Below are 17,867 nucleotides of genomic sequence, written 5' to 3'. Positions count from 1 at the left end.
ATATATTGTCTTTGGCATTTAAAGCTCTTCACAATCTGGCACTTCCTAATTTTCCAATCTTCTTAAACTTTACTCTTCTCAAATAATCAAGGATCTAACCATTCTAGCCTCTTGCAGTTCCTCAGATACATTACATCTCTCATCTCCATGCCTTTACTTGAGTCAAACATTCTTTCACATCTGAAATTCTCTCTCCACTCATTACCACCTCTTAGTTTCCCTGATTTTCAAGACTATGATAAAGATCCTACATCTTCTTCAGGAGACCTTCCCCAGTTCCCCAAGACTGCTAAAGCCTTCCTCATCCAGAGTTCCATCCAGATGCTCTGTATACCATGTATCTACCTAGTCGACCCTATATATAGCCTCCCCTATTAGAATGGAAACTTCTGTAGGAAAGAGTCAAATTTTTAATTTTTAATTAAAATTAATTAATTAATTAATAATGCCTGCCACATAGCAGGCACTTAATCAATGTTTGTTGACTGAATAGGCTTCTTGGTGACCCAGTTAACTCTCTAAGACTATAAATTACTGACAAATTTCTGAGTCTCCATAGGTTGAAGAAGTTTTCACATAATGAGTTCTGCACAATGAAATCACAAAAGAGAAAGAAAAAGAAAGGAAATAAAATGAAACAAAGAAAAAAATACCCTCATTCACCATTATAACATTGTTTCCCCAACATCATGGATTCCACAAAGGTCAATATCATAACAAGGTTCTCAAGAATAAACCACGATTAGATTTGTTCTCCTTAGTCAATTACAGTAAAATTTTAGCTATCCAGACCACCCCAGATAAGCAAATTTTCTAAAAAGCTGTGGGTATACTCCTTTAGGTATAAAAACTCTTTATTGAGAACATTTAAAATGGAAACTAACTATTTCCTTCCAGTACCATTTACTAAGGTAGATAACAGGAAGCTCTGGGGATAATAAGTGTTTGTTGATAGAGAAGTTAAGGAACTCACCAACCACTTTTTTTGAGGCCAGTGGAAAAAGCTGAATTTAAACTCAGTCTGCTAGTGTCTGTTCTAGGGCAAGCTAAAGCCAAGGTGTTTCTGGTTTGGCTTAGATAAGATAATCACACACCCACAGCTGCAAGACCTTCATATCTCTGGGGTATTCTTTTCCTCTTGCTTGGCCTCTGGGAGCAGAAGTCGCAGAGTGGCAGCATTCTTGACACAAAAGAAGAAAAGTCTCCTAACCATTAGATCTCCCCTACTTCAAGAGATAGTGGGTTTCTAGTCACTGGTGATCTTTAAAAAGAATACTTGTCAGAGCTAAGAGTAGGGAGCTTATACTCAGATATGGGTTAGACAAGAATAACATCTAGGTCCCAAGATTCTATGACTCCATTCTGAAGCATGGACAAAAAAGCATCAGTCCCAAATATGGAGACCACAATTTTCCCATATGTGTACCATGGGGCTTATTTTTCTATAAGCAAAACTCCTGAGGCAAGGGCCTATGCATGTCTAAAGGATACTTTGAACACCACTAAAACCTGCTCATCCATTCATATGGAACATATACCAGAGATTGATTTAAAAAATAATAAATTAATAAGATTGCATTTATTGGGGGTAGTTAGGTGATTCAGAGAGTAACAGGGCCTGGAGATGGGAGATCCTAGGCTCAAATATGGCCTCAGATACATCCTGTGTGTCCCTGGGTATGTAATTTAACTGCCTCACCCTTACAGATCTTCTGCTTTGTAAGAAATACTTCATATTGAATCTAAAACAAAAGAGGTAAAAAAAAAAAAGACTGCATTTACTGTCCATACCCTTTGAACTAGAGATTCAACTGCTAGGTATATAGCTCAATAAGATCAATAACAAAAAGCAAGGAGGTATAAATGTTAAAAAATATTGATAATACCACCTTTTGTGTTGGCAAAGAACTAGAAACAAAGCAGAGGTCCATAGTTTGGGATATGGCAGTATGATGCCTGATATAATGGAATTGTATTATTCTAATAATATGAAGAATCCAGAGAAGCATAGAAAGACATATATTAACTGAAATGAACTGAAGAAAGCAAGAGCAAGAGACCAATATACACAATGATAATAATAAGGTAAACAGGAAAAAATACTAAACAAAATAGAATAGTATAGAATTATAATGGCCAAGCTTGATCCTAGAAAAGGTGAATTTTGCCTTTCAATTGCAGTAGTGAGGCAAGGATGGGGAGGGCTATAGGTATCAATAACAGCACATATGCTACCAGATTTTTCAATGTGTCAGTTGGTTTGAATTGTGGCTTTTTTTCTTTTAAAATATTTGTTACAAAGGAGGGCTCCCTGGGAAGAGAGAGGAATGGGAGGTGATTATTTGGAACTGAATGATATTTTTTTTAAGTCATTAGTAAAAGGAAAAAAAAGACTATTGACAAACCTCAACTTTGAATTCTTCTCCAGTCCAACTATCTTCCTCACGATTTGTTGGCAGAAACCATAGCACATGAAGAGTACAGAGTTCTCTGCGATGTTGGCAATTAGTGCTGGGGTGGTCCCCTTGTAGAAGCCCCGAAAGCCCACTTGGGTGTATGTCTTTATACAGCAGTTTACAAGGCCCTTGTACAAGTTGGGAAATGTCTGCATCTTCACTTTCACGGTGTCAAAAGGCTGCCCAGTCATCACACATGCTGTCCCTCCTAGAATATGGAGTAGAAAGTCAGAACTTTTTTGGCCTACCCTATGTTCAGCCAAAGAATGGTTCTCTGTTTCTCTCTCTCTCTCTCTCTCTCACTCTTCCTCCCTCCCTCCCTCCAGTACCAAAGCTTTGTTTTAGAGCCAGCCTTCAATTATCCACAAGGAGAAGACAAAGGAAACAAGCATTTATTAAGTATCTACTATGTCCTAGGCCATGTTTGGTGAACCTTTTCCCATTTCAAGTGCCCAGAGGGCAAATTCAAGCCCTCAGTGAGCTCCAGATTACCAGAGAGAGCTGAGGGAGAAAGTGATTGCTTTGGGTGGCTGGACAGAGGGGTAGGGCATGCAAAAAATGTCCTCAGACACTGGGAAGAGGGGGAATGAGCAGCTCCAGCTCCCCAAGTGCCTGCTTTGCCAACATAATCCTAGGCCCTGTGCTAATTACTTCATAAATATTATTTCATTTTATCCCCATTAAAACTCTTGAAGTTTTGTTATGTTATGTTTCCATATGTTATGGATCCAATGTTATGATTCCAATTTTATAGGGGAGGAAATTGAGGCAGATAAAGGTTAGGAGACTTTCCCAGGGTCCCACAGGTAGTAGGTTCTTGAGGTTGGATTTGAACTCATTTTTTCCTGCCTCCAATGATCTACATAAAACAAAGAGGTAGAAGTCAATTGTGCCATTTTTGCTTAGTACTAATCCTCTTGTAGGGAGTACAAAATCATAATAGGGCTATAAGAGAAATGATTAAAATTAAACCATATCCAATATTTACAAGATTATTTTAACAAAAACATGGATATTATGGAAAGAAAGAGAATAAAGCAATTCAAGTCCCCCAACACAGATGCTGGAAGCAATTCGAGTTGAGCCTTGGTAACTTTTCAATAATGAAACAAAAGCTTAATTAATTTATTTATTTACTTAATTAATTAATTTAAAAATTAATAAAATTTACTCTCTGATAAGAATAACAATTTAAATAGAGGTTTCTTCTGTTTTATTATTTAATAATAACAATAGATAACATCTGTCTAATACTTACTATGTGTGAAACATTGTGCTTGACCTTCACAGAAATCCTGGAAGGTAGGTGCTATTATTATTCCCATTTTGCAATGAAGGAAATAGAGGCAGACAGAGGTTAAATGACTTGCCCATTTAAATAATGAAAGGGAGAAAGGGTGGGGAGCATGGCATGTTGGAAAGAATGTTGGATTTAAGGTCAAATCTCAGATCTGTCATTTATTAACCATATGATTCCAATAGGACTAACAATAATAAAAATAGCTAGATTTGTATGATGCCTACTATATCCCAGGTACTATGCTAAATGCTTTACAAATGTTATTTCATTTAACCTCACAACAACCCTTGGATGGAAGTACTATTATTATCCCCATTTTACAGTTGAGAAAACTAAGGCAGGCAGAGGTTAAATGATGGACCTAGTGTTTCACAGCTATGAAGTGCCTGAGACCAAATTTGAACTCATATCTTCTTTACTACAGGCCTAGCCCTCTATATTTTGCTGCTTAGCTGCCTTATATATGGGGTATAAGCAACACATGTTCAAGTTTTAACGCAAGGCTTTCACATGGCATCCTGATCCTTGAAGCCTGTTAGATGCTTTCAGAAGTAGAGTCAGCATTTCTGCTAAGTCGGTTGACCTCTGCCTCTATTAAATAAGGATACATCTCCACAGAATGCAATTTTCAGGAAAGAGTTGAAGATGCTGGGGCAGTACTTGGAGGAGATGCTAGGTTGCTAAGTATTCTAGCACCTAGACAAAACTCAGCATTCTGTCACTGTTAGCAAAGGATTACAAAAGCATGGAGACTCTGAAGACAACACAAGATTTACATTTGGGTAGGAAAAAAAATATGAAGTTAGAATCTCAGTTCATTTGTGCTTGCCTTAAAATTTTTAAAAGAGACCTCAGAGGTCATCCAACTCAACCCCTGAATTTTATGGATAGAGAATAGGAATTTCAGAAAAAAGTGACGTTGTTCAAATCCCCACCATCAGTTCTTGGCAAAGCCAAAACTAGAATGCAGATTTCCTGAACCCCAGAGTTCAGTGTTCTTTTTCACTGTTCACATTGCTTTATTTTCCTTGGGATTTATTGAAAGCAAACTTGAAGAATTACAAAGGATTTCCCCCCCCCCCCCATTTATATAGAAGGGGTAGGGATAAGAGTAGAGAAAAAATGAATTACTCTAAGTTTCTTCTTTTAAAGAATTAAAGTATCTAATAATGCTTTGGGCAGCTGGGTGGTACAATGGATCCAGAGTCTGGAGACCTAAGTTCAAATCCAGCCTCAAACACTTATTAGTTCTGTGATCCTGAGCAAAACACTTAACTGTTTCCCTTAGTTTCCTCATCTGTAAAATGAACTGGAGGAGGAAATGGCAAGCCATTCCATTATCTTTGCCAAGAAAATCCCAAATGGAACTATGAAAAATCAGATATAACTAAAATGATTGAACAAGAAACAATGATTTTTCAAAGCCTTTCAAAATTATTCAGTCATAGAATTTTTAGAGCTGGAAGACACTTAATAGGTCATTTAACCCAATTCCTTTGTCCTATCAGTGAGGAGATGACTACCTTGACCAAGGTCACACAGCTGTTATCAGATTCAACCAGAACTCAGGCCTCCTGCTCACCAATATTGAATATCTTGCCCACAAAATTAGAAATAAATTATTGAAGGGGTAGGGAGGAACAAGTACTAAAATATTACTGGAATAGGAAATTCCTGATGAGGAAAACTGTTAATGCAAATCAGCACCTACTCTTCATCTTATAGTCTTAGAGGGCTGGAACATTAAGAAGATATGTGACTTGACCAAGGTCACACAGCTAGTCAATATATATATATATATATATATATATATATATACATATATCAGTAAATATGAGGTCCTGAACTCAGGTTCTGAGGCTTTCTATTCATGTTGCTTCTTATGGCTTAATGGCAGCAGAATATACTTACTTCAGCTTTTGAATGAAAAGTCTTACTCTTACCCAAAATTCTCACAATTTGTTTGGTTTAGATCCTTAGAATTTAAGAGATTCAATATTTGTTTAAATAAATAACAAAGAAAGCCCTATATCAAAACCAAAATGCCTATAGTACATGGGCCTGTTTTTGGAGACATTATTAAATAAATGGATATTGAAACATAAAGTTAATTAAAAGACAAGATTGTGTTGGCTCTGAAGCCAATCAAGTTACTCTTGTATTTCTGTGCTTTGGAGGTTATAATTTTTTTCCCTTTATGTCTGCTTTTAAAACCCACAGAATTCCAACTTAAGTTCTAATATCTTACTCTGGAAAACAATGTTCTACCCCCCACACCACTACTGGCTTCTTACCATGTGCACGTACATAAATTTCCAAGAGCAGGAGAGGACAAAATAGTGTGGTTGCCTAATACTTTACCTTACCCAATGGGACATGTGAGGTCAACAAATCAAAGACTGTTAGGTGTCCTTCCATCATTCACTTCAAAATAAATAAATTGATCTCCATTCAGAGAGGAACAAAGTATTTTTCTGCAAGGCTAACAGGTCATGTACTGTGAGAAAGGCTGGCGATATGGTACTGCGCACTGATAAACAGTATGGAGCAATAGAAACCTTTAAGTTGATGAATACAGGTCACACTGTGGCAATAGGGTCTAAGGACCAAAGATCACTGCACTTCTGATACAAGTACAAGACCAGGTTGGCTCTGAGGGCTACTATGGTTGGTCAATCATTTTTAAACAATTTACCATGTCATTCAGGGAACATTATTGGTAAAAATTAATGGAATTAGCCTTTTCTATTTGCCTGTATATACTCAGTATTGAAAAATGATGAATTGTTATTAATATACTTATATGGAACTTTTAAATTACAAAGCATGTTCCCATATATGCCTTCACAAATCCTCAACACTCAGTGTGATACACAGGGCAGCACAATTCTCTCCTTTTTACACAGAGAGGTTGTGATTTACCAACAGTTATAGTGAATTCATAAAATAGCCAAGATTAAAACTCAGTTCAGCAGGTTTCCAATACTCTATCTACAATATTAGTTATTTCCAGATTAGCAATCACTTTGCCATTACTATGGTGAAAGGAATAACTTACTGGGGCAGCTAGCTGGAACAGTGGATAGAGCACCAAGCCTAGAATTAAGAGGACTTAGGTTCAGATCTGACCTCAGACACACCCTAGTGGTATGGTCCTGGACAAATTACTTAACCCCGTTTGCTTAGCCTTGCCCTTTGGTCTTAGAGTCATTACTAAGGGAGGGAAAGGGTTTAAAAGAAAAAGAAAATAAGTTCAAAAGACCCGTCTCACACCTAGGAAATAGATGACAACTAGATTGCTCTAGTTGTAGAAAGGCCTGGGGGACTATAGAGACTGTAAATATTACTTATACTGTGATATTTGTGAGTCATTTTCTGATGTCTCATCATGGCACAGAGGGGATCCCAGGTTTATGAAGGTTGTGCCAATATAATTAAAGTAAGATCTCCAGGAGGTCTTACTTAAGCTAGAAAAGCTTCAAATACTACCCTAGTAATAGACAACAATGCCAAAAGACCAGCCTAACTACATTCAAAGGGAATAAACTACCAAAGGTTTAGCTCTCAAATGTTGAATTTTTTTGGCCATGGCAACTCATGAAATCTGGTGAAGGGCTACCATCTATATTAAGGGAAGGAGAACTCAGGGGAAAATGACAAGCCTTTGTTACTTTTTCCATTTAATGGCTAAATGTCTAATAAGGGTATTAAAAGTCAGTGTGCTGGTATACATAGTACTTTAAATTTATGAGAAGATAAGGCCTTATGTGAATAAAAATAATCAATATGCTTGGGAAAACCATGCTCACAATTTACAAAGCAGTGAGTTTAGGTTCAATAATGTTATGGGAGGGACAAGGAGAGAAAGATGAATTCAATGGGGACTCAAATATTAATTAGAGAAAAAGAAATAGAGAGGAGAAAGGAGGGAGGGAAAGGAAGCAGGAAGTGGAGGAAGAGAAGAGCTAGCATTTATACAAACCTTTAAGATTTGCAAAATGCAATTATTATCTCATTTGATCTTCATAACAGCCCTGTTATTTTCCCTGTTTTCCAGACAAAAAAAACTGAGGCAAACATAGGTTAAATGACTTGCCTAGGATCACATAGCTGCTAAGTATTTGAGGCAGATTTGAACTCAGGTCTTCCTGATTCTAAGTCCAGTAATTCTATGCCTTGAGTCATCTAGATGTATATATATATATATATATATATATATATATATATATATATATATATATATATACACACACACATATATATAATTAATTTTTTAATAAGTTGTTCTATAAATGTCCACATCTTAAACACAGATAAACCCTCTATGACTGGGATTTCTTTACTTACACTCCATGGATCTATTTATTTGTTTGAATCTGTTTTTCAATGTCATTTGTTTCTTTTGTTATCTAAATTTTATTTTGTACATTTCAAAATGCTGTTCTAAGAAAAAATCCATAAACTTCATCAAATTGCAAAGGGATCTTTTTAAACAAGAAAGATAAGAAACCCTTGCTATGTAGCAAATATAATTACTTAAGCCCTACCATACCCAGAATTGATATAAGAGCAGTCCATTTTGGACTAGTAGAAACCTCAAAAGAATTTTACAACCCTCATTATTCCCCCTTTATAACATTGTTTCACTTACAGCAAGGGGTCTTAGGGCAACATTATAGCAAGGTTCTAGAGCTATGAAGCACATACCAGAACTTGTACTTGTTTTCCTCATCCAATGATTGTAAAACCTCAGCTATCTAAAATAAGAGTTGTGGCTCTGTGGTCAACACAAATCAGATTAAAATGTAACTAAGAAAGAATTAACAAAATTTAAACAACAACAAAGAACATATATAATGTTAATGTTACTTTCTAAGTCAATATGTAGCTGCAAGAGTCTTTATATATTATTTGGTGGCACCTGTTTATATTTGGGTTTGACACCACTGGCTAGAACACATAAGATATTCAGTTTTTCTCCAAAGATGTAGGTATATGCCTTTAAACATAAAAATTCTTTTCACTAGGACCAATTTTATGTGGAAATCTTTCTAAAAGTCAGACTAAACATGAACTGAACTTTCCTTGATGGCTCAAGGATAACCTACAGACATTGAGTACTAGAGTTCCCAGCCTGGAGCATCTGATTTTTATACTTTTGCTGCCTCCTCCATTGGTCAAAGATGCTCACTGTCTGCAGAGTGCCTCGGATAAACCCTATTCCTTAGTTTTACTGCTATAGGTTGATTCTAAGATGGAAGGAAAGAGGGTTTTTTTTAAATTTAATTAGATGATTTAGAATAATTTCCCCTGGTTACAAGACTCATGTTCTTTCCTCTCCCCTCCTCCCACCCCCCTCCCATATCTGGCACGAAATTCCACTGGGTTTAACATGTGCTATCAAGACCCATTTCGGAAGGAAAGCGCTTTCCAGGGCATCAGTATTCTTCTACTCTTTTTTTCAAATAGTGACTTCTTATCTCCAAAGCTGGGATCTTTGGGTTTATCAAGCACTATATTGGTAAAGTCATTTACCCCTAATCTATTCAACTGATCTACTATTCTATTTCTTATCAGTACCAAACTGTTTTGATGATTACTGCTTTATGGGACAGTTTAAGATATGGCACTGCTAGGCCACCTTCCTATACATATTTTTTCATTAATTTCCTCCAAGGATCTTTCAGACCAGTTATAGTGGGGGCTACATGTTCTCTTAGTCTGTAAGCTCTTCCAATGACTAAATAGGAAAAACAAATCCCAAACAAAACATTTGCTGAGTGCTTATAATGTACAAAACATTGAGCTTTTTAAAAAAATATTTGCTGTTCCAAATTCACCAGCCCCCATCGAAAAGGCAAGAAATATGATGTCCTTTATACATAGGACACATAGAGCATATTTCCACATTAACCATGTTGAAAAAAGAAGAAAAAATAAAGTAAGAAAAAAAGATTTTAAACACTGTGCTAAGTGCTAAGGATCCTAAAAGAAAAATAATAAAGTTTTTGTGCTCAAGGAGATCATATCCTAATGGAGGAAAAATACATGGAGAGTTCATTGGTAAGTCAGCTAGAAAAGCCCAATGATTCTTAGGGTTCAGTGGCAAAATGAATGACAATGTATCTTCTTTAATGTCATTTCCACTAATAAAACCATTCTCCATTTCTGCTGTTAACCCATTTGATAATGCTAAGACCTTTGACAGTGAAAATTTTATTTCCTAATGTTTTGGTAGCTGGGCTGCTGAAAGGGCAGAAATAATTGTCAAGTTCCACCTCCACAAGTGTTTTCTTCCACAGAGTAAGGCTGTGAAGGCTTGACTTGAAGTATTATGGGGCTGAGGCTGGGCTCAGTTGCCCATTGATGGTCATTGGCTGTGAGTGACAAGAGTGGGAATGGTGGGTCCTTTCTCCACAAGAGTTGTTCCTCCCATAATGGCTGCAAAGACAATCCGGAAGCAGGACCAGTGGTTTAGATGTCACTGATATTCTCAAGGCTCCTGGGCTTGGAGTCCTCGACTGCTTTCCCCAAGGTATAAGAAGAGGTAGTCCAGGGGGTTTTACCTGCTCACCACCTGACACTTCCTATCTCTTCCTCAGGATGAGTTGCTTTTTAAACTAGGCTTGTTGACTTGCCCATTGGTGGCAAATGATATCATATATTTTTGTATCTTCCACAGCACTCAGCAAAGGCAATCAGTATATATTTGGCTAATAATGGTATTAAGATGAAGAAGGTTGACAGGAAGCAATGGATGTTCCTTGTGACTACATATTTTTGCTCTCAAATACTACATATTGGTCAAAGAAAAAAAATCTGTGATCTATGATGAAATAGCATTCCAGTAACCAAATCCAGAATGAAATACTTCCCTCTAAATACACATAATACCATGTACAAAGGGAACATCTATTATTCACCTGATCTTACATGGAACTCTAACAGTAGAAAGGACCTTAATATTTTTCTAAGGTCCAAATCCTTCACTTTATAAATAAAGAAACTAAGCTCAGATAGGGTAAGTGGCTTGTCTATGGTCCCAGAAAGAAATGACAATTATACTCATTTTAAAAGAAAGTGTTTATTGGAGCAAATATACTTATTGGATAAAACCTGTAATGAGAACTTTGAAGCTTCCTAACATTAACAAATTTTTTTAAATCATTCATCCCCTAGGATACTTGAGGAATGAAAAATCTATACATTCACAGCCAAAGCCACTAAACTTCATTAATTTTTGGTCAAGAGATGAAGGTACAGCAGAAACAATATCTGAATGGAGGGCAGCTAAGTGACTCAATGAATAGAGTTCCAGGTCTGGAGTTGGGAAGTCCTAAATTCAAATCTAGCCCAGCTGTGTGAACCAAGGCAAGTCACTTAACTCCAACTGCCTTACTGTTTTTCTGCCTCAGAATGGATACTTAGTATTATTGATTCTAAGACAGAAGGGAAGGGTTAAAAAAATAGTAGTGATAAACAATTAAAAGGATATATGTCTTGTGAAATATTCTAATAACATTCATCCAAATCTTTAGAATGGATCTGCTACCTAGTAATAGGGAGGCTTCTACAGGGAGGCTAGAAGGTAGGCTTTTACTCATTTCATTCTGAAAAGGCAAAGAAACAACTAGAGGAAACTAATGTTCTCTAGATTTACCTGCAGCTCCTGCAGTGAGGTCAATGGCAGCTTGGATGGCAGGATTGGACTTCATATTGTCCCACCTGTTTGTCTCTCTCTTGGAATAGAAATATCCAGAGTTTAGAGTTGATAATGCATACCCCTAGGGAGAAAGAAAAGACCAATGATACCCAGTCCAATTTATTATAGATCTGACAATTAGTTACTGTCATTCAAATAATGAGGATTTAACATGGAAAGCTGGAATATTTTTTTAAAAGGCATTAATATATTATCATTGAACTTCACACTTTTTTTAAACCTACAAATTTTTTTTAGTTGCAAAATTACACTTTGGATTTAAGTTGATGAAGAATTGAGAATCCCTGCAATCAATACACAACCTACACAAAATCTAAATGGCCACAGCTTCACAAGAATTCTGATTATTTACTATAAAGTAGGAGAGACAAGTTAACTAGGGGACAAATTGTCAACTATAGATATGGCAGATTAATTGCCCCATGTCCCCAGGCTGAAGTTCTAAAGTCATATAACAGACCAGTTCTAAACTGCATGCAACTACTAGGGCTTCTAAGAAGCAGTAACACAATTAAGAGTTCTGGAAAAAGTAAAAAATAAATCTGAAAAGAGCAGGTGATCTAATAAATTCAGTTTTGCTTTTAGAGAGGAGAGGAGGAAGAATAAAGGAGGGGACAAAATGGGGTTTGAAAATCCAAAATTATCAGTGAGAAGAGCACTTTATTAAAAATGTCCACCAGCACCTAATAACTTTCAGGTCCAGAGCAAGGAGAAATGGTGATAATTGCTCACAATTCTGACTTGGTGAAGGCTGGAAAGGTAAAGGCCCTGCTTGGGCATAGGAAAGCAGACTTGTGAACTTTCAGCTTCCTAACACTGTTGAAAGGCAAAACTTGGAGCCAACTACTCCCACCAGCATTCTATCGGTTTTTTGCGTTTGTTTAACCAATTTCTACTATGGAGGAAAGGACCTCAGGGAGAAGAAACAAAGAAGTTACTTTTCAGGTGGCAAGTTTTCAGCAGGGACCTTTCTATTTCTCGAGGGAAATAGGAGTCTTAGACTATGGGTTTGGGGTGAGGGTGGTACATTTTCCTTCAGAGAACTGAACGAGGAAAAAAAAAAAGCAGTTGCAAATTCCCAAGTTGCCCCCCAGTCACATTGCAATGACCCAGCTTGAAAGGGCATCATTCCATTCATAAAACCTCCCGGCTTCTCTGCGCAGGCAGCAACACAACTAAGGTCAGTGATCAAATGACACAACTCGAGACAAAACTCAGGGGACGAAAGGATACCATGACTGACAGTAGTAAGGACAAGGAGAGGGGCCCCTGGGATGTGGGACGACTGGCTTCCAGCTGTTATGAGTATATTACTTCCAAATCTCGGAGGCACAAAACCCTACAGTGAGGTTCGTGCAACTCCTTCTTCCCGGGTCGGACCCGGGACTAGTGAGGCTGGGTGGGGGCAGGGAGAACAAAGCGTGGAAAGGGTCTCTCCCACCCTTCTGTCCCCGGACGGGCTGCAAGTACCGGTTGCACGTGTTAGGGGCAGGGAGGCGTCAGAGCTGGTTCCCAGGAAAGCGCAGGCAGCCGAGCGAGAGGAGGAAACTAGAAGGTTCGCTTTCTCTCATCTCCCCAGCTCACAGGGTTCCCTCTTCTTTACCCGAGGCTCTCCGGGCACATTGCAAAGACCCGGGCCTGTGCCGCGAATTGCTCACCAATAACCCCAGCGCCGAGGGGCGGCCGCCCGAGTCTCCTCCTCCTCCTCCTCCTCCTCCGCCTCAACGCGGAGTGAGAGTGCGAGAGACAGCAGCTGCACTCACTCCATGGCCCGGAGGTGGCCGTTTAAACTGGGGTGCGTGTAACACTCCCGCCGCCCCGCCCCCGCAGGCTTATATAGATGCACGTCTGTGGCGCGCCAACACCTTGCAGCCCAGCTAGTCAGCCCGCTGGCCTCGGCCATCCTGCTCCCTCCTAGGCTTCTCCCCCTGCTCTGCCTGCCAGCCGGGAAAGCGGAAGTCAGCGAGCAGCCCGGGCTGGGCTGGGCTGGGCTGGGTAGGGCAGCGCTCCGCCCCGGAGCTTGCGGCCTCTGAAGCTCCTACCACGCAACTTGTGTCTCCCAGGAGCGCCGCGCAGCGCGTCCCTTGGCAGGGTACCCTGGGCTTCCTCGTCTTCCTGCGCCTTCTCCCTGTCCGGGTCGTACGGGCGGGAAGCTGTGAATCGATCCTTCTCTAATTGGTTTTCAGTGTAATCATACATTGTCCCTATTCCAATCCCGATTCTCCTGCCCACCACCTACACCTCCCCAAAACAGGCTTTGGGACTACAATTTTGGAATGTAGTGAAAGCAGGAAATGGGGAAAGGGGACCGAGAATCATATGAACTGGAAGACTGCTTAGCTTTAGGAAACTTTGGGGTTATCAAATGACTTTCGGTTCCTGGGCCTAGGCTTTAATGGGGTCATATGTGGACTTCACATGTATAATAGATATCCTATTGCTTATCTTCTTTAACGGACGAGAGAAGTTCTGGAGGGACAGAGAAAATATGGAAATCAAAATTTTAAAAAATGTTGAAAAATGAATGAACTTTTTTTCTAAATCGGTCTTTTTGATGGAGGACTTTAGTTATAATTTAAGGAGCACTGGAGTAAGAAAAAGTAAAAAAGCATATTTGAATGAAATGTTGGGAAATGAATGCAAAACCATTTGGGGGTGGGCTTTCGTTCCCCCAATACGCCCCACCCCACAGAAAGGGGACTTGAGAGGTAGCCATTGCTCTTTGAAAATGGGAATATATGACATTATTCCAAACAAAAGCAAGTGAGTTTTTCGAGGCTGACAGAACTCGGTCAATTAAAGGGGGGTAATAAGAAATCTCTTCCATGCTCCATAAGATAGAAGCCCACAGCAATCTATAATAATACTCAGAGAGTAACATGCCTATTCACAGTGCTTTGACTCAGATACTATGTTTCTAATTTCATTTCCTCCAACATGGTTTCTTTCTTTAAGTTTATTACCATTCTGTTGTCTACCAAGAGCATTTTTTACATGTGTTATAATGTTGCATCAGTGAAAATACATTTTAACATTCTGCTTTCACCCAAAAAGACACAATAGGATTATGTCTTGGCAAATCTAATCCTAATGTCTACCGAAATTCAGTGCCACTATTTAAATATTAAGTATATCATGAATAATATATTAAATATATTAATTAAATATCCAATTATTTGATAGTAGTTTTATTTACTCTTAGTATGAAGCTAAACCCCCACAGATTATAAGAATCTCACATGAATGTGGTTAATTTAAGAGTTGGGTGTGGCTTCCTTATGTTTTTTGTTTTTGTTTGTTTTTTAAACCCTTACCTTCCATCTTGGGATCAATACTGTGTATTGGTTCCAAGGCAGAAGAGGGGTAGGCAATGGGGGTCAAGTGACTTGCCCAGGGTCTCACAGCTGGGAAGTGTCTGAGATCAGATTTGAACCTAGGACCTCCCATCTCTAGGCCTGGCTCTCAATCCCCTGAGCTACCTAGCTGTCCCCCTTTACTTTATGTTTTAACAGAATTGTTAAAACCTGGGAGAGATCTTTAAAGATCATCCAATTCAATCCTTTTATTTTAAAGGTTCAGGGAGGTAAGTCATTTGTACACAGTCAGAAAGCAATAATAGCTAGTATTTTACAGTTACAGATAGACATATATTCTCATTGGATCCTCACAGCAACCCTTTGAGGCTTTATTGTCTTCATTTTAGAGGACAAGAAAATTGAAGCTGAGAGAGATTGGGTGAGTTGCTCAACACTACACAGCAAATAAATGTCCAAGGTAGTATTTGAAATAAACTATTCCTGACTCCTGGGCCAATGCTCTTACTTACTGAACTATGTAGTAACAGAGCTTGCCAAGAACCCAATCTTCTTTCTTCATTGAGATAAATGTATATAAAGGTATTAAAAACTTTAAAGTATTATCTAAAGATCAGCTATTATTGCTATTTTTGCACCATGCTGCAATGATACTGCTGACCCATTAAATAAAACTTTAGGAAGAAAAATACCTGCCACCCATAGTTGTTGTGAAAATAAAATTAGATAATATTTATAAAGTGCTTCACAAACCTTAAAGTGCTATATAAATGTTTACCTATTATTGTCTGATATTTATGAAGAGTTATAAAATTGGCAAAATACTTTGCATGCATTATCATTTGATCCTCATAAACCTATGAGATTGGTGTTATTTTTCTCCATTTTACAAATAAAGAAACTGAGGCTCAGAGAGGTGATGAGATTCATCCTTGTTCACATAGCTATCAAGTATCTGAGTTGGAAGTTGAACCTAAATTTCCCTGACTCCAAATGTAGCACTCTATCCTCTACTAAGTCATATACTTTAAATTATGTTTCATGTAAAAGTGAGATGAATTTACATCAAGCTACCCATATTCTCCCTGTTCCCCTTGTGACCAGTGGTAGGTATTTACAATACAGATCAAGGTTAGTCTTGATATTATCTTTAACTAAGATCTTGCAGAATTAAATCTTCAATGCCTTTGTTCTAAGGATGACTCTAACTGCCTGGGGGTGGACAGAAGTTGGAGACACAAATTTTTGCTTTTAAATGTGAATTGGAAGCAAGAAAACAAATTTGCATATTTGCAAATTTGATTTGTTCATGGCTTCTGTCTGTTTGCCTATGTGGGAATTGCATAACCATCATTTGCAACTGGCTATCTTTGTGTAAGCAGTCCCTGTGATGTGATTAGGATTAGGGGCAGAATGATCAGTTTTGTAAAATGGAAAAAAAATGAAAAAAAAAAGTTAACATTGAGATTTCTAATGGATTTCTCAACATGCTGGTTAATGATACTTTTTTTTTTTTTTGAAGTGAGTAATCCATGAAAACAGGATACCTGCTTACCCCAGTCCTGAGGTAGTTTATATAAAGGATGTTCTTATTTCTTCTGAACTGATCAAATTGTGACCTGAGCACTACACAGAAAATGAAAATGTGTGTCATCTCTACCTTCAATTTTCTAAATGAGCAAAAAAGGCATTTTTCTTTTTTAAACTTTTATTTTTTATTTGTCACTTTAAAGTTCCCAGATATATTCCTCCCTTCACCCCTCCCACACTTGAAAAAGCATAATTTGATGAAAAAATATATGTATATTGTAATAAAGAGATACTTGAGGTTTCTTTTGTAAAAGAGAGATACTTCTGAGGGTGTCTATTGAATGTTACTAGATAGCTAATGGATCAAGATTTTTCCTACACTCCACCCTCTGCCTCCCTGCCTCCCTCTCCCTCCCCCTTCTTCTTCAACTCACTTGGTATGAACTATGAGATTTAGAGAAGATACTCTTTCCCTTTGATTTCTCAAGTAAGGGGTTTATTTGAGGAAGACAGGAAAGGATGGAGGATAAGGTAAGAGGGATGGGATTTCCCTAATCTATACAATGAGCCTTGGTTTTGAGGATATTGGGGAAATGGCAATCAGTCACTAGCAGGGGCAGTCTGAGAGTTAGGAGAACAATTATTTGTCTTCTTTCTTCTTTTAATCAGCCAGTTAAATATCAGTCTGTCAGCAAAAGCTTCAGGGTCTTCACCATTAGCCACAAGCATCTAAAATTTAGTTCACCAGTTTCTCCCTCAGCTCCAGAAGTCAAAAAGGACTCTCAACCTAGGTCAGAAGTAAATTCAGCCTAATTCAGCTGCTGGCTTGGCTCCAACTGTCTTTCCAAATGAAATATTCCTTTTGATTGACAGCTCTTCTGTCCTTTGCATGCATTGCAGATTCTTTCTTCCACATCCCTCCCTTTTTTGTCTTAATTTTTTGCAACCAGAAAAATTCTAATGATACTTACCTATCATATAGTTATAGCTATCTATTCTTACCTCTATGCTATCTTAAATATTCCTTTACCCTCCCAAAATAACAAATCCTAACTTATTTTAGCTAATCTTTCTACCTAGGTCTATGCTAAGATTGGGTATAGGAAAATGGTTTAGGTAAAGGGATTTACATAAACATGGTTTTTACATAATAACAAACCATGTAACACTATTCAAATCATTCCAAAAATTTCCATAACATTTTGAATATGCAATTATCTCCTAATGTCTATAAATTTAACTAAAAAAAATTTCTAGTACTAACAATTACTAACCAAAATCATGATGCAATATACTTCTATACTTAAATAGTTCTATGTCTGTCCTATTTTCCTGACTGTAAACAAATTCACTAAGCTGTCACTACTGTTAGTCATTAGAATATTAATAAACTATTGTAATATAGTTATTTTATTAGTAAATTAGTATTTACATGTGTATACAAGTTGTGCCTATACAGAATTACATATGTACATCATTCTACATTTCTGTGCAAACTCATGCACCTAACAAAATCTTTATCTGAATTTTCCACAGAAATTTAT

At 37.8% G+C, this 17,867-nt stretch overlaps 1 protein-coding gene across 2 annotated transcripts in view; it reads right to left on the bottom strand.

Moving 5' to 3' along the window:
- SLC25A15 (solute carrier family 25 member 15) overlaps positions 1-13,726 on the bottom strand; it is a 32,288-nt gene extending 18,562 nt beyond the window's left edge. Inside the window, exons 1-3 of one of the 2 annotated variants that reach the window (XM_007495379.3) lie at positions 13,138-13,726; positions 11,417-11,540; positions 2,406-2,664 (exon numbers count right to left, since the gene is read on the bottom strand). In XM_007495379.3, the coding sequence (XP_007495441.1) occupies positions 2,406-2,664; positions 11,417-11,471 (314 nt within the window). In that variant the 5' untranslated portion in view covers positions 11,472-11,540; positions 13,138-13,726. Of the gene's footprint in view, positions 1-2,405; positions 2,665-11,416; positions 11,541-12,949 lie in introns of both variants that reach the window. The other variant, XM_001378082.5, reaches the window with a different exon arrangement.
- Positions 13,727-17,867: the final 4,141 nt, after the last annotated feature.

This window comes from Monodelphis domestica, chromosome 4 (assembly GCF_027887165.1).
Source record: "Monodelphis domestica isolate mMonDom1 chromosome 4, mMonDom1.pri, whole genome shotgun sequence".
In the NCBI taxonomy this organism is placed as follows: domain Eukaryota; kingdom Metazoa; phylum Chordata; class Mammalia; order Didelphimorphia; family Didelphidae; genus Monodelphis; species Monodelphis domestica.
This window is presented reverse-complemented; position numbering and strand designations above follow the sequence as displayed.